Source organism: Rana temporaria, chromosome 1 (assembly GCF_905171775.1).
Source record: "Rana temporaria chromosome 1, aRanTem1.1, whole genome shotgun sequence".
In the NCBI taxonomy this organism is placed as follows: domain Eukaryota; kingdom Metazoa; phylum Chordata; class Amphibia; order Anura; family Ranidae; genus Rana; species Rana temporaria.
The window spans coordinates 79,406,965-79,430,230 of NC_053489.1; the positions used below are offsets into that span (position 1 = coordinate 79,406,965).

Here is a 23,266-nt window from a genome sequence, read left to right on the forward strand (position 1 = left end):
ATTCCAAGAGAAGCTACTGAAATGCGCGTGAGAGAGAGAGAGATATAGATAGATATATAGATAGATATATATATATATATATATATATTCATATTCTCTCAATTTCTCTCAATTTCAAAAATATACTTTTTTATTTTATTTATTTTTTTAGCCAGTGGTCGTCTGTTCAATAAAAGTGATCTGGGCAGCTCTGCAGCCTCCCAATCACTTTTACAATGGTGAGAGAGGCTGCCCCTTCTCTGTGACTAATGAACCAGGAAATTATGAAAATCTCATTACTTCCACCTTCAGAGCGGTTATTCCTTGGTAATTGTAGGCCTCTGCTTTTCATAAAATGTAATGTTTGGGTGCTCTATGTAGTTGCTGATCTTAACGTGTGAAGGACAAAAAAACATTGCCCTTTTGAAAAGGTTAAAAATGAACTCCACACAAACCGCTAAATCTAACATCGGCAACCCGTGGGCCGCACCCGGCCCTCCACCACTTAATGTCCGGACCGTTGGTGTACGTGATTACATTACAAGCGCCAGGCCCGGGGACATTTTCGCCGCTGTCCTGCTTTATTGGACAGTGGCGAGCGACCGGTATCACGTGGCTGGATGGGGGCGGGAAACGCTGGATTGAACTTTTTACATTAAACAGCAGGTGATTGGTTGTAGGGCGAACCTAGCAATCGATCACCAGCCTGGTAATGTGAAAAGTTAACTTCAGCCGTTCCCCCCCATTCAGCCCTGTGATGCCGATCTCTTCTCTGTGTTCTGTACACCTGTGTAAGGTAGAGTTCTACACACTGTTTTGTGTGTGTGAAGTGGGGGGCAGAGGACACTACAGTGGGAGGGTGGGGTTGCAGGTGACAGAGGACATTGGTTTGCGGGGCAGGGGACACTATGGGAGTGATGTGAAGAGGGACAGGACACGGCTATAGGGGTACAGATGACACTGCGATAGGGGGGACCCTAATGGGGACACCACCTCCCCCTGGGGGTGGGGCCTGCATTTCCAGACCATGTTGGGTGTCAGGATGGGGCAGTAAAATCTGAATTCCTCAGGGCTTTGTATTGGTGAAGCACTTTTAAAAGGGCTGGCTGCAGCCAAGGGGCTAAAATGCTTGCAGGTCGCCCCCCCCCCCCCCCATTTCCCAGGCTTTTGCTGGACGGAAGGGAGGGGACTGAAGAGCTCTTCTGTCACTCTGCTGTCTTCTCTTACCAGCATGCTTCTTTTTGGCAAATGCACAATATCACAACTGACCGGCAAACTGTGCTGCTTCTTTTCCCAACATGAGCTTTGCTGCACAGGGAATAGGAAGAGGCTGGTGTAAAGTAAAATTCAGGTACTTGCACTGCTTGCATTTTAACATTTGATGGCGTAACACAAATCAATGCAGCTTTGTAAATCTTTATCTGCCTCGTGAATTTATGCTAAATCATGGGAAAATGTTTTTGGGGTGTGTAACGTATTGATTGCATAGGTTGGCTTCTTATCTTGAGGATCCTGTCCTGTGATTTTGCTGTCATACACTATTTGGCTCATGTGTCTGTGGCCCTGACAGAGCTGCTTTTTGTTGGTGGACTTGCTGTTGTACAGTGTGTAGCTCGGAGCACTTCCCTTTGTTGTGTTCTTCTGCCAGGCTTACAGGAACTGCGCAGCTGTTGTTGCTGCGTGTGTTTTCTTGGAGCAGGAAGTCTGAATAAGAAAGAAAACAAAGTCTCCTTAAAAAAGGAAGTAGCACGCACCATCTATTTCACTTTTTGTGGGGTTTTTTTGGTTTTTTTTTTAACCCCTGCGTCACATGTCCTGTATGCGCCATGTGTTCTGTATTGTTTCAAGATATTTATATTTTTTATTGGCAACACATGTGTTGGTTTGAGAACTGATTAATGCAATGCCATCTCTGGGCTGCCATATCTTTAATCAGATGGGAAGAAAGATCTGACATCTGTCCTTATTTCCATTGTCATGTTGTGTCTGAATACCCTGGCTTGACTGTTCTCCACCTGAGCACTCTCACCAAGTGGCATGGTACTAACCTACCTGAGCATGTACCTAGGCCCTTTGTCCCAAATGAGCACTGACTTAATAGGATAGTAGGATTATTTTTTTACATTTATTGTCGGCATTGGTGTAATGTTTGCTTCACATGTTGCAGCAATATGTAGTATCACAATTGCACTTAGTGCTGTCCATTATGGTTCAATTGTTTAAAGTCGAGTTCCAACTCAGTGGCTTTTGAGTTGCAGTACTGGGGTCCTTGCCGGCTGTATTTAGTTTGTGGAGGGTTAGAATGCGGCAAACTTATTTGAGTGAAGGTCTGCTTTAAAGCTTGATCTGATCTCTTCAACCTTGATCCACCTCTCCATGGAATCTTTGTGACCCTTTGCTTTCTGCCTGTGACCGGTGTCCCAGAACAGGAGGTGGAGGTGGGGAAAAAATGACCCTAGCCCACTCTGTCCAAAATCCATTTAAACCCTAGAAGAAGTGTCAGCCTCCATAGTTTTTCTCATTTCCAATGCCGGCAGTCTCGAGAAAAATATTTCGAATTACAAACCTTTCATTGTTTTATCTATAAAAATGAGAAAATCCATTACGGGTCTGCATACAATGAGTAGTGAAAAAAGAGGGCACACCGACCTAGTACATTACCACATACGTTTTATTTCAAATTACAATAAAAGCAATGGTCCTACTCACAAACTAGCTTAGGTACAATCTTTTCTGACAAGCTGGATCTCTTGGCATCTGCAAAGCAGAACTTGAAGACGAGCATAGAAAGGCACATCAAACGGCTGACGCGTTTCTGGGGCGCACCCCTTTCTTCAGAGCCTAGGCAGTCCTTCTAGGCTCTGAAGAAAGAGGTGCACCCCAGAAACGCGTTAGCCGTTTGATGTGCCGTTCGATCCTCTTGTCGTCGAATTCTGCTTTGCAGATGCCAAGAGATCCAGCGTGTCAGAAAAGATTTTACCTAAGCTCGTTTGTGAGTAGGACCATTGCTTTTATTGTAATTTGAAATAAAACGTATGTGGTAATGTACTAGGTCAGTGCGCCCTCCCCCCTTTTTTTATTTTTTATTGCTACATGAACACGCATTGTTCTAGGGAGGGCTGCAAGACCCCAGACCTTGCCCTAAATTAAAGACTGGACTATACTACCCATGTCTAGCGAAACACCGGAGTGCAGGGGATTTTTGTTCTGTTGTCTACAATGAGTAGTTGCCTTTATCGACTTTGCACACTACTAGGCTTTGTACTTGTACCTACTCTTGGTGGTTGGGTTTTAGTTTTCATGCCCCTCTGCAGTATACGTAGATCTGTATAGAAGGTGCTTTTTCCTTTAAGCCATGATGGCCTTGCCAGTATTTTCTCCCCCAGTGAGCAGACCTGTGTCTCCAGTTAGTCAGTAGAGATCAAGTACAAACACAGAGCGACTTCACAAAGCTTTGCTCTTATCCAGTTTCCCGTCCCAGTTCATTGAAAGGGATTTTCTCAGAGGGGTTTCTCTCTCTCCAGGAAGGATAGTGTTTTGGGGCTGCTTGCCATATGCTGGATGTTATCAGGTCGTTCCTCATCACAATGTCCTGTCCTTCTATTCTTCAGACATTCACTGTTTAATTACTTTAGTAGTAATTTAGTCTCACCAGCTGTGTTTTGTTTGTTTTGTTTATTTTTTTTATTTATTTTTTAGATTGAGTAGTTTTAGAGGTTTTGCCTAAAGTGCCTGTACATTGGTTTTATTTCAGAAAATGCGTAGCATGGAAGAGATTGCTCTATCCATTGTGTGGCTAGTGTGGACCTTTATTTTTTATTTTTTTTGGTTGTCTTGGCTCCATGTGGTAAAGAGCGTTTATACGTTAACAAAAACAATACTATATCTCTTCTGTTTTTTTTGTTTTTTTTTTGCAGCCGGCGGCTGCCTGATTAAATGCAGGCAGTCACATATGCTCTGTGTGTTCAAATTCATCTTTTGAGCTTCCTGGGATGTCTGACTTGTGTATCCTGGAAAGCTTTGGGCAGCTGGGGAAGGTCATTCTCACCTAAGGCTTGGTTCACACTGCAACATAGGATCTGACTTGTGAGACCCCTGAGTCGGATGACATGAGAAATTCAATGTTTCCCCTATGAGAGCTGTCTTAACTGATACTACGCAAGTCTGTCCGACTTTAGAAAAGGTTCCTGCACTACTCTGGTCTGACTTTGATAAGACTTCATTGCAACAGATTGTAAAAAGTCACATTAAAATCTTTTAAAGTTGCACTGGAAGTTGTGTGACTTTGGAGTTGGGCTAGTGCAGGGGTGCCCAAACTTTTGAAGGCTGAGGGACACTTTAAGGGTCACTAAAGGGAATTTCTTTTTTGCTGAAATGACTGGTTACAGGGTGTAGAGACATACAAGTTAACTGATTCCTTTTAAAAATGATTAAAAATAGATTAAATTCAATCATATAATGTGCCTACAGTTTCACTTTCGTTTTTAAACTGGTTTCATGTTTATGTGAAGTAAAGAGACCCACAGAACAAAAACAAACAAATCCAGGGCAGTGATTTGTTTTTAAAATGAATCTGATTGGTTCTGGGAAGTTTTAGACACACAGTAATGACAGCTTAGACCAGCGTGAAAAGCTCCCAGTACTCTGGTTATAAGGAAACAGGCAACCAGGAAGTGTGGAGATCACAGCAGTTTTACAGCAACATCAAAGCAAAAACTAGCAATAAGGACATGAAACCAGTACTGCAGTAAGGTAAAGGAAGCTATTTAGCTAAAAAAAAAAAATTCCTTTAAGTGACTTGGTAACCAGTCGCGGGCCGCGTGGAGTGGGCAGATGACAGGTCTGTGTCCAGTCTTTATTTTATTTTATATATATATATATGTGTGTGTGCGTTTAAATTTGCTTGGAATCTAGGAGCCAGAAAACGCACCGTGTCCCGCCAAGCTCGCGCACAGAAGCGAACGCATACGTGAGTTGCGACCGCATATGTAGACTGTATTCAAACCACACATGTGACATGTGAGGTATCGCTGCGATTGGTAGAGCGAGAGCAATAATTCTAGCCCTAGACCTCCTCTAACTCAAAACATGCAACCTGTATAATTTTTTTTAAACGTCGCCTATGGAGATTTTAAAGGGTAAAAGTTTGTCGCCATTCCACGAGCGGACGCAATTTTGAAGCGTGACATGTTGGGTATCAATTTACTCGACGTATCATTAACTTTCGCAATTTAAAAAAAAAATGGGCCAACTTTACTGTTCTCTTATTTTTCAATTAAAAAAGTGTGTTTTTTCCCCAAAGTGCGATTGTAAGACCGCTGCGCAAATACGGTGTGACAAAGTATTGCAACAACCGCCATTTTATTCTCTAGAGTGTTAAAATAAAAAAATATATATAATGTTTGGGGGTTCTAATTAGAGGGAAGGATGGCACATTGGAACGGCTGTTTTACTTGTAATGCCAACGGCCACCATAAGATGGCGCCAGATCACAGAAGGAAGCTCAGGCCTGCAGTAGGCCGTGTCCTTTATTACCGACGGGCCCGCCACGATCGCGCGGCAGGGGAGGTGGGGGCGCACGGCGACAGGTGGGGGCGCACGCGCCGGCCCGTAATTGAGGCCACAGCTTTGCGGCCTTCCGCAGGCCTAAGCTTCCTTCTGTGAAGGCCGCAAAGCCACAGCCTCAATTCCTGGCGGGCTTTGGGATTTTGTTGACCTGTGCAAAATGCGCATTGCTGTTTCAAAGTTGGAACTCTGATATACTCTTTGGGGCTGCATACTCTTACCAGGTTTCTGAGCCGTTTGTATGTTTTGCAGCTGCATTTAGCACAGTGAAAAGATTGATGCCACACTGCCTGCTGTTTCTTCATAGTAATATCTATTCCCTTCTAATGTTGGGTTCACTTTAAACTTGAAGTCCCTGTAACCCCATCTCATGTAATGATGATCATCTGGATATTGCTGAAATCTGGTTGCTATGGGTTAATGCACGTTTTGCACTTCATAGGCACTCTTTGCACAGACTTATTAAACAAGTGCAAGTATATGTCTGTTTCCCCACTGATAATAGGAGCTTTGTGCTGGGGGTTGACATGCCCAGGGCCTAGTAAAAGGCTTTCTGACAGGTTTTGCCAGGCTTGCCCTTCCCTCCAAAGCAAGACGCATTAGTAGACTTGTCTGTTTATTTTTTGAAAGGTTATTGATTGTGTTGGAGCTTCATCTCTTCAGCTTCCCGACGTCCACAATGCCCCACAGCACTTCTGCTCTAAAAAGCAAACAAGCAAATATTTCGGAGTGCTGCATACGTGCCGTGCTCCAGCCAGTTGGAATTAATCTCTCAGTAATTGTAATATGAGAAGCAGTGCAGATGAGCTGAAGTTTGTGTGCCGCGGCATATCCTAGATGGCTGTGCTTTATGAAGTTTGACGATTAATTGTTTTTATTTTTTTTTGTCTACCTACAGCCGTGACATGGAAAATAAAGAAACACTCAGGGGGCTTCAGAAAATGGATGACCGCCCGGAGGAGCGCATGATCAGGGAAAAACTCAAGGCTACATGTATGCCAGCCTGGAAGCATGAATGGCTGGAGAGAAGGAGCAGGAGAGGCCCTGTGGTAAGTAGGCCTGGCCATACTGCCTTGTGTATATGGGGAGACGCTGGCCTCTTGTGTCAGCAGTGACTAAAACAGGGCAAGCCCATGTACTGATTGGACAGGAGGAGAGTTGTGCTTTAAGCCTTCATCTGTCTTCATTTGCAGATCGGAAAATGTTTTCTTTTTACAAATGTTCTGCAGTCAAACTTTTTAGTTAAAGGGGGTTGTGAAGGTTAGCCAATGGCTACGCTGCTATCAATCTCCAATGAAGAGCTGCCTCAAGCTGGGGGAAACCATTGCGGGATCGCGCCCACAGAGTTTCATGGCGAAGATAAGTAAAACAGGGGGCCGGAGAGTGCAAGGTGTTTTTTCACCTTAATGCGTAGGATGCATTAAGGTGAAAAAACACGAAGCTTTACAACCCCTTTAAAATGATTCCTTTCCAAAAATGTTGGACTGCATTGGCATCAGGATGGTCCTCAGGGACTCGCATTTCTGATCACCAGCCAACACGAAGGACCTGACTGTTTTTATATGAAATTGAAAGTGTTCCAAGCTGAGCCAGTGACCTGTACCCCTGTTTTACTAGTTGATCTGTGACCAATGCTGTAACCAGGCCTAGGGCAGCACTTTGCAGGGGGGCAGCACGGACAGTGTCTCCGCCGGCTTGCGCTACACTGTTACGCAAATTAGTTTAGCGCACCCATAAATCGCACTGTTTTCAGTATGTGGGCGGTTGGCATTCTGCAACTGTGGGGGGGGGGGGGTGTTGTCGCTTCAATTTTTTTACCATCCCTGTCCCATTGCAGAGATTTCCCTTCACTTCCTGTCCTATAGCCAAACAGGAAGTGAGAGGAAATCTAGGCAAATTAAGGAAATACATAGCCCCCCTCCCCCCAAGGCCATCAGAACTAGTGTCCACACTTGAAAATTTCAGGGTGGGTCTTAAACCGCAAGAGGTGTGGCATTGACAGGAAATGGTGGGTCATATTTAAATTAGGGGGTGCACGAGTTTAGTCAGGCCTAGGGCAGCACAAAACCTAAATACATCCCTGTCTGTGACCCATCCTCTTGTATCTTAGTATGCAGGGAACTGACATCTATTTTTTTTTTTTTTTTATCGGCCAACTGAAGTGCAAAGTTTGTGCAGCGTGAGTTGACTGCTTCTATTGTCTAGGGCAGGGGTCTTCAAACTACGGCCCTCCAGTTGTTCAGGAACTACATTTCCCATCATGCCTAGTCATGTCTGTGAATGTTACAATGTGTTACAATGCCTCATGGGATGTGTAGTTCTACAACAGCTGGAGGGCCATAGTTTGAGGATCCCTGGTCTAGGGCATTGCTCTCCAAACTACGGCCCTTTGCTTGCCTTTATTCAGCCATTGACGCATTATTCTTGCCACTGACACCAACAACGGGGCACTATTCATTCTACTGACGCCAACGATTGGGTATAAAACTATTGACTAACAAAAATGGGGCACTATTCCTCCCAAGGACGCCAACTATTTCTCCCCCTAATGCCAAAGATTGGGAATAGTTTACACTCACTGGCCACAGTCCAGCCCCCCCTTTGGTCTAAAGGACAGTAAATTGGCCCTTTCTTATAGAAGGTTTAAAGACCCCCTGATCTAGGGGGTCCAGTAAATGTCACTTTTGCTATGGCCTTGTGGTAGAGATGATACCAATCGCAACAGTGAATATTTTTAAAGTGAATCGGTGCTTTTGCTCATACAGGGCAAAACTTCTTTTTTTTTTTTTTTAATTCAGCCCTCCACAAATGCATCAATTTCTTGTCCTTTCACAGCCTTGCTCCTCTGTTCAGCTGTCAGGAGCAAGAGTAAGTCTTTTGTAAGTGATGAAGCGTCAGTCATAGCTTACACAGGGCTATGGCATGTGATGATGCTGATTAGCCCAGTGGTGACACAAGGAGTAGTGAGTGGCATGATTCTCCATACCTGAAAATGTCATTCTACTTCTGGTCTTCAGCAGAAGACAGCAGAGTTGAGGAAGGTGCAGTGGAAAGGGAATTAATTTTATTTTTATTTTTATTTTTTCCTTCCCGGTTAGCCTACAAACAGAACAGAAAAAATTTAACCGACTCCTCGGTCTGTTTTACAGCACAGATGGACAAATCCTCCTGCTGGGCCAACAACTGTTGGAAGACCTAAACAGTAGCAGCATCTGATTGGATGCAGTCACTGTTTAGCCAACGATTTTACCCCATGGCTCCTTCAGTTTTTCAATGGAAGGACAATGGTGAAAGGAGGCTGATAGGGCCATACATTGAGTAAATTTCAGCTGGTACATAAGACAATGGCTAAATATTGGCCAGTTCAACAGAAACTGGCCAGTGTGTACAGCAGCTTCTCCAACAGAAGCAGGCCTAATGTCTGGCTTCTGTCGATTGGGCATGCTGGAAATCTAGCAACTGATTGGCATGTGGTCAGTGCTGACCAGTGTGTTCTGGCATGGGGTGGTCCCCCTGTCAGAATTTTTTTTTTTTTTTTTTTCAGCCTGTCGGCTTAAATGGGGGGGGGGGGGAGACGCTGCCTGTGTACCAGGCATTATAAAAACTGAAATGTCCCTGTCCTAAAGTGCAGCATGTAAATTTCAGTAGTAAATGTAACATGGGAATGGAGAAAATGCCATAAAGGCTGATGTTTTTCTGTTTGTACAATGCAGGTTGTAAAACCAATTCCTGTGAAAGCTGATGGGATAGATACTCCCAAATCGGACTCTTCTGTTGATGGGTCATTGAATGGATCATCCCATATTCTGAAAGGGAGACGCAGCCCTTCTCCCAGCAGCTCATCCAGCTCTTCCAAATCCAAGCCAGAGTCTCCAGGAATGAAGAGAAGAGGATTGTCTCCTGTCCCTGTAAGTTCTGCTACTTTTACATATAGGGAATAGTGTTGCTATTCATTATTTTAACCATTCAAAGCCTGTTGGCTTTCAGGTTGGCAATTTGTCCCCCATTTTTTACCCATGTAGCTGTTAATGTTCGTTATTTCGGCCATAAAGTTTATTTTTATTTTTCCTATTGGGATGCCAGTGAAGTTATTGCTACACCTAAGACCCCTTTCACACCGGGGAGTTTTTCAGGCGCTTTAGCGTTAAAAAACCTGTAAAGCGCCTGAAAGAAGCTGCATCTGCAATTCCAATGTGAAAGGCCGGGTGCTTTCGCACTAAAGCGCCGTTAAAAAAAGCGCCTGAAAGAAGCCTCATCTGCAATCCCAATGTGAAAGCCCGAGTGCTTTCACACGGAGGCGCTGCGCTGGCAAGGCGTCAAAAGACCTGCAAGCAGCTTCTTTGCAGCACTTTAGGAGTGTTTGAATACACTGCTCCCAAAGCCCCCTTCCCATTGAGGGAGTTTTTTTTTTTTTGTTAACGCGAAAGCGTCTGAAAAACGTCCCAGTGTGAAAGGGGTCTTGGCGGCGCTTTACCAGCATTTTTCGGGCGCTGGCAGTGTGAAAGGGCTCTGAAAGCACTCTGGCTTTCACATTGGGATTGCAGATGAGGCTTCTTTCAGGCGCTTTACAGGCTTTTTTTTTTTTTTTTTAACGCCAAAGCGCCTGAAAAACACCCCAGTGTGAAAGGGGCCTAAGTATTTGACGTTTTAGGACCATACTTGTCCTAAGCAAGCCTGATCTCCATGAGCGGTGCCAACAAAAATATATGCTGCTGATCACAACCTACTGTTATGACTCACTTAATAGTGAGCTTCTCTGGCACAAACTACATGTTGTGTTTTTTTTTTTCTCTTAGCTTGACTTATGCCATCATTGTTCAAAAATGTTTTTCCTACACAGAGAGGGCTTCCTGTTGCCCAGCATGTAAGGAAAAAATATTTTGGTGCCAACATTGGAAGATAACGGTTCAATAGCTTGCTGTGATGGAAAGTGGCTATAGAATTGTAACATTTAGTTTAATATGTGCCAAGGGCCAAAATTTGCAGCTGCTGTTTAACTTTTTTTTTTTATGTTTTTTTTCTTCTTCTATTGTTTTGTGGTAGGGCATTTCTTGTCACTCGTATGAAATGCTGGCTTCCAGATTGGACGGACTCCCCAATTTTTAGATTCAAGTGTAGTTTTATATTCTAGTGGATAATGACACACACGGGTTGATTTACTAAAATTAGAAATTCACAGATTGATTTTCTGTGCAGTTTCAGAGCGGACGTACAACTCCACCACGAAGAGCGCCATCTCCAGATGGATTTTCCCCATATAGTCCTGAGGAAACTAGTCGCCGGGTCAACAAAGTGATGCGAGCAAGACTCTATCTGTTGCAGCAAATAGGACCCAATTCTTTCCTGATTGGTGGAGATAGCCCAGATAATAAATACAGAGTTTTTATTGGTCCTCAGGTAAGTCTACCACATATATCTTTGCTTAGACATGCTGCAGTGCTTGGATAGTGTTCTTTGTCCACCCACTCCATGGACCTTTCTGATTGGAGGAGAGCAAGCTGCAGCAATTGGCACCTTTTTTTTATTTATTTTTCCTGTTCAGCTTTAACATGCTGGAAGTGAGGAAAGTCTTTGATTCACCATAGACGGCTTTTAGTTACACAAACAATTTGGGCTTTCCTGAAGCGAGTTCCATTTTCAAAATTGCATTGCTAAATTATCCTGATTATATATATATATTCCACCAATCGCAACTGTTGTGGGGTAGGAGGGTATGCTTCTGATCTTTGTTTCTAATTAAGTGAGAAACTGTTCATCTTCCCTGCAATCCCATAGACGGTACTCATAGGACTTCTCTAGCTGCGCTGTGACTAAGTGAATGTGACAGACAATTTAAGAAGATTTTGCGTGCACGGTGTGAAATCACTTGGAACCCTGCTCTGCCTCCATCAGAGATACTTCTCAGTAATGTCATTTAATAAGGGTTGCAGTGCTTGTATGATCTCCAGTCTATAACTTGGATTTATCACTATTTTTTAATAGTGATTTTAGGATGGGTATGGGAATCATTTATTGTCTGCCAATGAAGGAGACCTGCAGTACCCAGCCTTTAGACCCCTTTTACACTATGGCCCCAGTAGGTGGTCAGACTGGAAACCTTTAGGAAAAGATTGCTTGCACTTGACACACAAAGGTGATGGCTAATCAAATTTTTACACCTTTTAGCCTTTGAGCCGGGCAAAAGTTGAGTCTTCAGCCTGGCTCTGCTGCCCAGTAAAGCTGTCGGTTTTTTTGTGACACAATGATCAGAAATTAAATATGCTTTTACAGGTAAGGCCAGGGCTGGACTGGGACAAAAATTTGGCGTCCAAAATTTTGAAGTCCAGACTGGCCCACTTTGACAGTTCTTTCCCATAGCAGCCGGACAACTCCCGCAACTAACCCAGCCCCCCCCCCCCCCCCCAGGCCACCCAAGCTCCACTCCCCCTTCACTAGCCACTAGCCGTTCTACACTATTAGAGTAGAACGGCTGGTACTTTTATAGGCAGTACCAGTGGGGAAGCTAGACATTATTTCACCAGGGGAAAATAATTAGTTTGGTGCCCCCCCCTTATGGGACAAGATTAGGCAGAAGTGATAAACTCCCAGGCCATAGCTGTTGAGTCGGCTGTCTGTCCCCTTCCCCATGCTCCTCTGTCATCCCTCCTGCTCCTCTGGTCCTCCCCCTGCTTCTCTATTCCCCCCAGGTGAGTGCTGCGGGGAGAGAGAGGAGGTGAGCGCTGCGGGAAGGGAGAGACAGAGGAGCGGAGGGGGGCGGTGGTCTGCTGTCACTGAAGCCGGCCCACTGAGCTATCTGCCCACCCCCCGGGAAACTCCCTGTAGTCCCAATGGCCAGTCCATCCCTGGGTAAGGCTGGCCATACGCAGTGCAAATTTCTTTGCTGCAACCATGGCTATAGAACCCTTTAGGCATAATGGCAAGAGAATTTGTCAGGCTGGTTGTATCCAAGTTGCTTGATCGATCAATGGTTCAGCCAGAACTGGCCAAGACGTGAACATTGTGTGGCCACCTAAATTGCTCCAATTTACACTGATCAGCCCTAACAATATGACCACCTGCCTAACGAGTAGTTCCCCCTTTTTCTGCCCAATACCAAAACCCCCCTACCCTATCAAGGCTTGGACTCCACTAAACCAAGCATCACATTGCCTCCACCAGCTTGCCTTCTTCCTATAGTGATTTCTGTTGCCATCTCTTCTCCAGATAAGCGATGCACACCAACCCAGCCATCCACATGATGTGTATGTCCAGTTCCGATACCAAGTATAGGTGCTTTTGGTTCACCTCACAAAGGACCAAGTGCAACATTTTGGAAGTGCACAGGACCCCTTCTTCAGGCATGTGTTGGGCACATTGCACTTTGCCCTTTTGATGTGATCTTTTTACAATAAAAGCTTAGGATGACATTTGATGATCCATGGTGTGCTGGTGAATATATGCATTGATCTGTGATGAGTCCAATGTCCAGCTAGTAGTTGCTGTAGCATCTGCTACTGACTAGCCCATTTCCAGGATCATGTACGATTGAAATATCAACAATGCACCTTTCTATCCCAAATAGTATTAACTTTTTTTCAGTATTTAGCGTTGCAGTAGTTTTCATTGGATCAGACTTCATGGGTCTCCCTTCACTCCCCACATGCCCATGACCTTGTTGCCAGTTCAGATTTTCCTTCCTTCGACCAATTTTGGTAGGTCCTGAGCACTGAAGACCGAGAACATCACACAAGAGCTGCAGTTTTGGAGTTGCTGTAATCCAGTCATCTTACCATGACAGTTTGGCCTTTGTCAGCATTTATCAAATCCTTACACTTGCCCATTTTATTTATTTTTCTGCTTTCAACACATCAACTTCAGGAAGAGCATGTTCACTTGTTGCCTAGTATATCCCACCCACATTCAGGTGCTATTGTAATGGGATCATCCATGTTTTTACTTGTCAGTGGTCATAATGTTATGGCTGATCGGTGTATATGTGTTGAGTGTGTATTTGGCTGTGAGCCTGGAGTTTAGCTTTAATGGACTTTAATAATATAGACAAAATGGTGTTTTGTATTTTTTTGCCTTTAAATTTGTCCTGCTTCGTGTTATATTACGGTTTGACAACTGTGTGCTTAATGAGATCGTGGGAACCTACACAAAAACAAGAAGCTGCACAAACAGCACTTCTCGTCATTTCACTGCCCTGCAGGCCTTTGTGTTCACATTGATGCTTTGTGGGATTTCACTTTACTCATGTACCTGCTGCCAAAAGCTTCTAGGGCACCTTATGTCATGTTTATGTGTACCATCTATTTTCCCATGTGATTTTTCACAGGAACTGTGCCCTACCCACCACTAGCAACAGTATGCTAGTTAAACAGAATGGATATGAAAATGCGTTAGTGGGTTGTGGACTGCATAAGTCATTGCGGTGTCAGTGAGTGCCACAGTGCATCTAGTTGCATTGTTGATGAGTGCAAAAAGCAAATGGTTGTGTTGGCTAGTATAAAAGCACACGTTGCTGCGGTATTTGAAACGTGCAGGTTTGTAAGGGCGTGTGGGTGATGGCAGAAGTATACATGGGTGTAGTGTTGGCGAGTACAGACAAACGCGTTTTGCTGTTTAAGTACATGTAGCTGCAGTGTTGAATGCTGTAGAGTGCATTTATTTAAAAAAAGGTGAACTTGATTTATTAAAGGATATCTTCATAATCCTAGATGAATTTTGTTGCCAAATGTTATGCATTGAGCCATTTGGCTTGATGTACACTGAAGGCTTCTGATGCTTAGGAGGGTGGTAACCTACCTAACGGCCTCCGGAAGATGGAGAGGGTCAGTGGCCTAAAATCTGCAAACTTGCTGGCTCTGGATATTGTCATTCTCAAAATACTCTGCAAATATAGTTGTTGAGGTGTGGGAGGATCCCAAAATCATGTGCAGTTCTTAACAAACTATTGACTCTTCATGAGCTTGTGTACATCCAAATGCTATTTTCATAGATGGCGTTGGCCCCTTGGGTCTATATGTCTGTGATGCTCAAACAGTGAGATCCTCCCGCCATTATTCTTGTGTTTTTTTTTTTTTTTTTTTTTTTTCCCCTACCTGGGAGTTTGGGTGTCTCAACTCGTGTCTAAACCCCCCTCTCGCTCTCTATAATGTAAATTAACTAATTTCAACAGGGAGAATGGCTACACCACCACGGAGACCCCAAAAGATATAAAACTCAGAGGGTTTAGCTCCAACATCTGCTAAAACTAAAATAGTGTTTGGTAAATACTTTAAGATTGGCAACTGTTACTTCCTCTCTGCCCACATTTTGCTCAGAAGAAACGTTCACACTAACCTCATGGGGGGGGGGGGGGGGTGGTTTTTAGGACCTGTCATGTCCTATTCATACTTGTGTGGTATTATCTTGTCTCTGATAACATGTAATTGGTGCCTCATTCTCTTGCAGACCTGCAGCTGCGGCAGAGGGGCGTTCTGTATCCATCTTCTCTTCGTCATGTTACGGGTGTTTCAACTGGAGCCGTCTGACACAATGCTTTGGAGAAAAACCTTAAAGAATTTTGAAGTATGCTAATTTTCTGCACACATTGTCTCAAAGAAAATTATTGTATTGTGCCAGCAATTTGTAGTCTTCCTATTCCAGCACACCCCCCAGCTAAACAGGAAAGTGGTTTTCAGGCTCACTGAGCATAGAATCACTGTGCAAAATTAGCTTTTTGTTGGGTAAGAATACCATGTGGGGTTGTGAGGAAAAATATAAACAGAGCTCATAGTTGTCTGTAGTACAGATGTAAAATTGTGATTGTGATCACAATTAGTCGTTTTCCAGCTGGGGGGGGAACCTTAACTTCTTTATTATTCAGCCTAGGTTCACACTGCTGCGAATTCAAAATCGCGGTAAAATGCGCGATTTTACCGCGATTTCACGGCCGTGATTTTGCCGCGATTTGCCGCGATTTCGGCCGCAATTTAATGTAAATCGCGGCTCGAAATCGCAAAAAGTAGTACAGGAACTACTTTTTGAAATCGCAGATGCGGCGTCGCACTGATTAGGACAGTGCCATTGCCGACAATTGCCGCCGATTTGAGATGCGATTTGACATGTCAAATCGCATCTCAAATCGTTCCAAATCGTACCCAGTGTGAACCAGGGCTCAATCCTAAAATGTACAAAAAGGAAAAAGGCGCCTTTTAAGTGCAGTATGCTAAATTTAAACATGTTGCATTAAATTTTGCATACTGCATTTAGAGGCGCCTTTTTACTTTTTTCTATCTTCAGAGTTGCTTCTCCTCTAACCAAATTGCCGCTAGAAGTGCCATTTCATTACCATCACTCTGACCAGCTATTCACCTCCACCAGAGCGCTCTTATCTCTTGTTTTAATCCTCAAACGTACGACTTTTTCCTTCCACTTTAAAGGTTGGACCTGGTATTGTGGTTTATTTGCTCAAGATGGCGATCAGAACATGGGCAAATATAGATCGATGTCCAGATTTTGATTGCATAGTCCATATATTTTGTGGTCGGTTCACATCGCGTCACTTTGAAGCCAACATCCCTGCACGACTTTCATGCGACGACTAACAGAAGTCACTCTGATTAGAATGATTTCATTGCCAATGAGGATGACTTGTCATGCAATTTTGTCACATGACAAGTTGCAAAAGTGTGGATCAGCCCTCACTAAAGTAATCCCGTGGATGATTACTAATGTTGGTCGTTTAGACAGACTTGTGCAGTTCATGTAGAATTATTTGTCCTACCAGCCTCTGTTGAAGCGGAGTTTCACCCAAAAATGGTGACCCCCCCCCCCCCCCCCCCCCCCCCCCCCCCCCCCCCCCCCCCCCCCGACATGCCACTCGTGGAAACCCTCCTTTAGAGCGTTCCAGCTCCCACTTCCTCCCGGGCCACCGAACCCCCCCCCCCCCTTCCTCTCGGCAATCATTGGGGACACGTGACAGGTCCCAGATTGCCCAGCAATCATGGCCCACAGTCGCGACGCCGCAGAGAGGAGACGCGCAAGGCTTCGTACGCCCGCATCGCTGGGATAGGCGAGTTCCGAGTAATAAAAGTCAGCAGCTACTTTTTGTCGCTGCTGACTTTTTTATATTGGTGAAACTCTGCTTCAGATTTACTGCAAACATTCTGCCAGCCTCAAGAAGAACTAATTACACAAATTAAAATGTATTAAAAGCAAACGTTCTCATTGACCAAATTTTACAATATGTTAACATCATCATGGCGAATATTTCCACATTTTATTGGTTGCAAGCAACTTTGGCCCATTCAGTGACACGATTAGTCATTGAATTGTACAGAAAATTGATCTGACTGACAATCAAGTTCCTTTTAAGCATATAAAGCTATTATTGGAGAAGCCACGGTACCCACCACATTCTTCGCCACTAATTCTTCTTTAAAGAGAGGGCAAAATTTCAATAGGTTTTTTTTTTTGGAAACCTTTTTCTCCATGAAACGGCACTTCCAATTGCCTGAAACTTGTTAACCCCCAGCAGCAAACCCTTGCATTGTTAAATTGCCTTCCTGTTATATGCAATAATCAAATGAACACATTGCTTAGAGTTGTTGTGTATTTTGACCCAAAAATTTATACATATTAAAACTGAGCAGTTGCTTAAAAGTTGTCAGACAGGTGAAAAATGGTTGCTGTTGGCATGTAGTGCGTCTTTATATATTTTTTACAGCTTTAGTCTGTTTTTCTCTCCGTTTTTGTTATTGGTGTCTCATTACGTATAAAAGAACTCGATTTTCACTTGGAATGGGTTTATTAAATAGTGGTTAAAGGGCATTTGTCATGGATCAATAAACCATCTAACAAGCCTCAGATGGAAGCCGCTATTCTGACCTCCAGGTTGCATTGAATGCTAGTTCCAGGCTGGTGAGGTCACTGAAATGGAGATCTCCACTGGTGTAGAAGCAGTGAGCGTCCCAGGATTCAGAGCATGGAAGCTTTCACTTGCGGTTCCTCCTGCAGGTATTTTTGCTTTCTTTAGGGCAGGTTACCTTGAAATGTTACAAATCCCTGTGGTTCTTTAGTTGTGAATTCCCACATCAAGCACATTCAGGTGTGCAATCTTAAGGAGCTCTCTGGCAGTGGTTCAGAGGTGCCATATAGATTTCTGCTTGTTGAACCCGTATTTAGTGTAGCTGTGGACAATACATCGGTCACATACACAGTTGCCTATAGGTTATAGGAACCAACTAAATTACAGGTTTCCCAAGTCAGTTAGGACTGGTTACTGCTCTGTTTTTGTTTAACCAGCTGAAGGATGGTCACAGCAGTGAGTGATCATTGTAATTTTTACTATAAGTTCACAAAATGTATTCTCAGCCTTTATTAGCATGGGAGATGGTAAGCAGAATTTCTGGGATTAATCTGCTCTCTGAAATTTGCATGAATTAAGATTTGCATAATTTACTTCATTTAGTTTTTTTCAATGTGTTGCATGAAGCTTTGATCATATTTCAGTTTCTCATGTCATCTGCAAGTCGGTTTCTGTACCAAGCCTAGTATTTCTTGGCTCTTTTAGATAGCATTATGTATCGTCCAAGGCGTCACTTTTTTTTGTATTTTTTTTCTGTTAGGTTGAAAGTTTGTTCCAGAAATATCACAGTAGACGTAGCTCAAGGATCAAAGCTCCATCTCGTAACACCATCCAGAAGTTTGTATCACGCATGTCAAATTCTCATACATTGTCCTCATCCACCACTTCCACATCTAGCTCAGATACCAGGTTTGTACATGGCAGTGAGCACCACTCTATTGTTTCTTTGTTTAAAGAGTTAAATGCAGCCGGCAATGATCTCTCTCATGGTCAGGTCTTTTATTTATACACAAAAACAGTGCTGTGGTAATAAAATTGCTCCTAAAATGTTAGAAAATGGTCCAATTGTAGAAAAACACAAATCTGTGAAATTTCAGATGAACCCAGAAGACCCTCCACCTTGTGCATATACCACCACCTCAAGCAATATAGACCTTGTATTATGAAGGGTTGATGTAGTAATCGTTTCAGGGGTCATCAGCTAAAGATGTGTCCTCAAAAAAATTAGGAACTTTCACTGGATAATAAGACCAGGCTCCATTCACCCCACAACCAGATTTAACCATGCAAATTAAGGCGAAGCCAGATAGAGTAAAGTCCCAAAAGACTAATTTTAATAAAAGGTATTGCACTTGCATTTGTTCAGATAAAAACATCCAGATACTGTACACAGGAATGTGATGGCAGGAAATGGCTCCTTTTAACTGACCGGTTTCGTCACTAACAGGATTTCTTCCAGGGCATAGCAAGCATTTATTTGTATGCAGGTTTTTTTTTGTTTTGTTTTTTTATTATTATTATTTAAACCTACTACTGATAGGAAATCTTTCAAGAGCTTTTTGACTTTAGACTGTTTTTCTGATTGAAGCTCTGTATGGCTTCAGCATTGGCCAACCACTCACATTTACACTACTGCAGCCACAAATAAGGTTGCACTGATAAACAGTGTTTTAGTTCGGCCATACACCGTACAAACTTCTTTCCTGCAACCAAAGGTTGCAGGGAAGAAATTTGCTTGATTTTTTTTTTTTTTTTTTTTTTTTCCCCACAGGGTGGATTTGATTTAAACAAAATAGATTTAAATCCCTAGTAAAAAGGCTTGATTTAAATCAACTTGCTTTAAATCATAATTTTTTAAAGAGCACCTGTTTTCTCTGTCCCGCAGCGGCTCCTCCTCTGTCCCGCTATTGGCTCAGCGACAGTCCCATTCACTTTAATGGGATGGCTGGTGATACTGCAGTGACACAACAAGGTGAGGGACGTGGCGGCAGCAGATGAGTGGATGCCCACTAACGGGTGCTGCCCTGCTGGTTGTACCCAAGTTGATCGATCAACTTGGTACTTTTAGCCTGCCTATACATGGTTCGAATCTCGGCTGGTTCTTGCTAAACTGGCTGAGTTTCGAATGGTGTATGGACGGCCTTAGTATGTTCTTTGAAACAAGGGTTGCTGTGGGGGCTTTGATCTCGGGTAATTCATAATGAGCTAGTATGCTATGCATATTGGCTCATTATGCCTTTCTCTTGCAGGGTTTTTTAATTTGTTTGGAAAAGTTTGAGCGTTTACTTCCTCTTTAAAGCAGTACTGCAAAAGTGCTAACATTGAGCATACTGATAGGAAAGACGAGCTCAATGGTCTGTTTCTTCTCTTTTCTGTCTATTCACATATTTAATGATGGGATTGGACCTAGTTGTGTTGGCTTCTGCAGAGAAAAGTCAGGCCTCTAGGTCGTCAGGACTGGATGGACAAAATTAAAAATCCTTTGGCACATAAAAATTCTCATGTGTAGCTCAGCGGTTTCCCTGCAGTTAAACATTAATGTTGGCAGCCAGAAATAGTGAAATTTTCCTTACATTCTTGAGCCCCTTTCTCACATGTGTACTATTGGAGCCTTTTGATGCTCAGTTTTTTGGAATAATGTAAGAAATGAGGTTTGTAACCATTGTGTGTTTAATCCACAGCATTAAAGATGAAGATGAACAAATGTGTCCCATCTGCCTGCTGGGCATGCTGGATGAGGAGAGCCTGATTGTATGTGAAGAAGGCTGCAGAAACAAGCTACACCACCACTGCATGTCAATCTGTACGTCACCCACTTTTCTGCATGTCACTGTAGCACAGGCCTGGACTACACTGTCTTCCCTTCTGCACCCCTTAGACCTTTTAGATATGTGGTGGAAATAGGCACTGCTTAGTTCACATGGCAGATATAGGTTTGTCACTCTCAAATGCAAGAAATGGGGCTTCTAACCTATTACAACTCTTAAATCTGATCTCCAGGTTTTAGTGGAAGTTTAAATGGGGGTTTTTTTTTTTTTTTTTTTTTTTTTTTTTTTTGGACCACGCTCGCCCAAATGAACTATTAGCTTAACTAACAGTTGCAATCAGTTACACAAACTATATAGCACTGTATTCCAGCTGTGGGATGGAACATCTTTTCCCACTCTCGGAACTAAACCCTAGTGCTGCTTCGTCATTCACAGGGAACTTTTGTATCCCATGCCTGCACATGGCTAAGGAGTGCTCAGCCCAACTCCTATTCTGTTCCAGGAGTGAGACAAGAAGTTCCTATTCAACTGTCGGGACACAGTACTGTATACTGCAAGTAACTGAGGCTGCATACAGTTTATACATTGCACACATCCGCTTCTACTGTTTTTTTTTTTTTTTTTTTTTTTTACTGAACTATGAACTATTTAACCACTTAACGCCCGCCGCACGACTATTTACGTCCGCAAAATGGCACGGACAGGCAGAAGGGCGTATATATACGTCCTTGCCTTCTAGCGGGTGGGGGGTCCGATCGGGACCCCCCCGCTGCGTGCGGCGGCGGATTCCCTCGGGGAGCGATCCGGGACGACGGCGCGGCTATTTGTTTATAGCCGCTCCGTCGCGATCGCTCCCCAGAGCTGAAGAACGGGCAGAGCCGTATGTAACACGGCTTCCCCGTGCTTCACTGTGGCGGAGCATCGATCGTGTCATCCTCTTTATAGGGGAGACGCAATCGATGACGTCAGACCTACAGCCACACCCCCCTACTGTTGTAAACACACACTAGGTGAAGCCTAACACGTTCAGCGCCCCCTGTGGTTAACTCCCAAACTGCAACTGTCATTTTCACAATAAAGAATGCAATTTAAATGCATTTTTTGCTGTGAAAATGACAATGGTCCCAAAAATGTGTCAAAATTGTCCGAAGTGTCCGCCATAATGTCGCAGTCACGAAAAAAATCGCTGATCGCCGCCATTAGTAGTAAAAAAAAAAAATTTTTATAAAAATGCAATAAAAATATCCCCTATTTTGTAAACGCTATAAATTTTGCGCAAACCAATCGATAAGCGCTTATTGCGATTTTTTTTTTTTTTTTTTTTTTTTTTTTTTTTTACCAAAAATAGGTAGAATACGTATCGGCCTAAACTGAGGGGAAAAAAAATTATATGTTTTTGGGGGATATTTATTACAGCAAAAAGTAAAAAATATTGCATTTTTTTTCAAAATTGTCGCTCTATTTTTGTTTATAGAGCAAAAAATAAAAACCGCAGAGATGATCAAATACCACCAAAAGAAAGCTCTATTTGTGGTGAAAAAAGGACGCCAATTTTGTTTGGGAGCCACGTCGCACGAGCGCGCAATTGTCTGTTAAAGCGACGCAGTGCCGAATTGTAAAAACTCCTTTGGGCATTTAGCAGCATATTGGTCCGGGGCTTAAGTGGTTAAAGCCAGGAAATCCGCTTTAAAGTGGAAGGCAAGTCAAAACTTAACTAAGCTTATCTCTACTCCCACCACCCCTCCTTAAGCTTCTTTTTTTTTTGCTACCCTGTAAAAGGTTAAGATGTATATACTTGCCTATTCTCCAGTTTGTTTTATATGAGTGGCTTAGAGGGGAGTTCCACCCAAAAGTGTAACTTCGGCTTTAAGTACTTCTCGCCTCCTTACGTACCTGGTCTTAATGGGTACTTTCTGTCCCACTTACTCCTGTCGCTTGGCTGCCTAGGCGATGACTCCTCTCCCCCTAGATGACCCCTCCCTCTCTGTAATCTTCTGGGACACATCACTAGGAGTGCTCAGCGCGACACACACATGCGCAGTGCGTACCCGGCTGTGAAGCCGCAAGCTATCACAGCTGGGGGCCCACAGTCGTAATGACGGCACTGCAGAGAGGAGCAAGGCTTTGGGCAGCCGCATCGCTGGTTCGTGAGACGAGCGAGTGGCTGTTTATTAAAAGTCAGCGACTACACTTTTTGTAGCTGCTGACTTTTAATCGACTTAAAAAACAGTGGAACTCTGCTTTTAAGTGTAGAGCAAGGGACAGCTGACAACAGCTGCCCCATAGTAAGCCTATGGGTAATGTCATCGCCCAGGCTCTGCAGCCATTGGTGGTGATCTTTCTACAAGTTGCTCAAGTCGGCACTGGAGAGATCACGTGACCGAACCAGAGCAACTTCCGTATTGAAATCTTTTCTTTTACAGGGTAGATGGGCTAAAAATGGAGGTTGGAACCGGTTTAAAGGCATTGTATAGGCCCAAACTCTATCCAGCGATGCCCACGAGTCCCTCGGCCATCCGGGACTTTCCCTCCTGATTGGCTGAGACACAGCAGCAGTGCCATTTGGTTCCCACTGCTCTCAATCAGTCCACCACTATTATCTTTATAATCTTTGTTAGAGTTGAATGTGAACGTTGGCAGACATACTAAAGGTTCAATTTGGCCTAGAAGAAAAACCTGGCAAATGCAATTGTTCAAAAATGCAAACCATTATTTTGCGTAAAAGCAAACAAGTGGAAGCCCAAATTGTGCTTACTGATATTCACAAAGTGATGGCAGATACAAAAAAAAACTCCCTTTTTAAAAGAGGACACTTGCATTGGTCTTGAAATTCTTGACGTTTGTACTCCTGGCTCCCACCAGATCTCTGCTGCAAGGGAAGGTTGAGGCTCAGGAATAGCTGATTTTTTTTTTTTAATATCCTTCCTCTAAGATCCTTCAGCAGAGGATAGAAATCAAAGGAAGTGCAAAAGTGAGTGCAGGAACCCATAAAATCTGGATTTCCGTTTACAGAGTTCAAATGACTGTTGAAATTGTGTCAATACTGCCATCTTGTGTTTGCAAACATTTTAGTATTTCTATCCTGTGTTGACATGTAATGGTTATGCACATTCTTTAGCTA

The 23,266-nt window shown here is 43.5% G+C and overlaps 1 protein-coding gene across 3 annotated transcripts in view; it reads left to right on the forward strand.

Annotated features, from left to right (window-relative positions):
- Positions 1-23,266, forward strand: part of MAP3K1 (mitogen-activated protein kinase kinase kinase 1) — a 105,372-nt gene that overhangs the window by 61,712 nt on the left and 20,394 nt on the right. For all 3 annotated transcript variants that reach the window (XM_040339568.1, XM_040339581.1, XM_040339575.1), the window contains exons 2-7: positions 6,443-6,593; positions 9,258-9,452; positions 10,741-10,941; positions 14,980-15,096; positions 18,138-18,286; positions 20,059-20,180. In XM_040339568.1, coding sequence (XP_040195502.1) covers positions 6,443-6,593; positions 9,258-9,452; positions 10,741-10,941; positions 14,980-15,096; positions 18,138-18,286; positions 20,059-20,180 — 935 coding nt within the window. The remainder of the gene's footprint in view (positions 1-6,442; positions 6,594-9,257; positions 9,453-10,740; positions 10,942-14,979; positions 15,097-18,137; positions 18,287-20,058; positions 20,181-23,266) is intronic.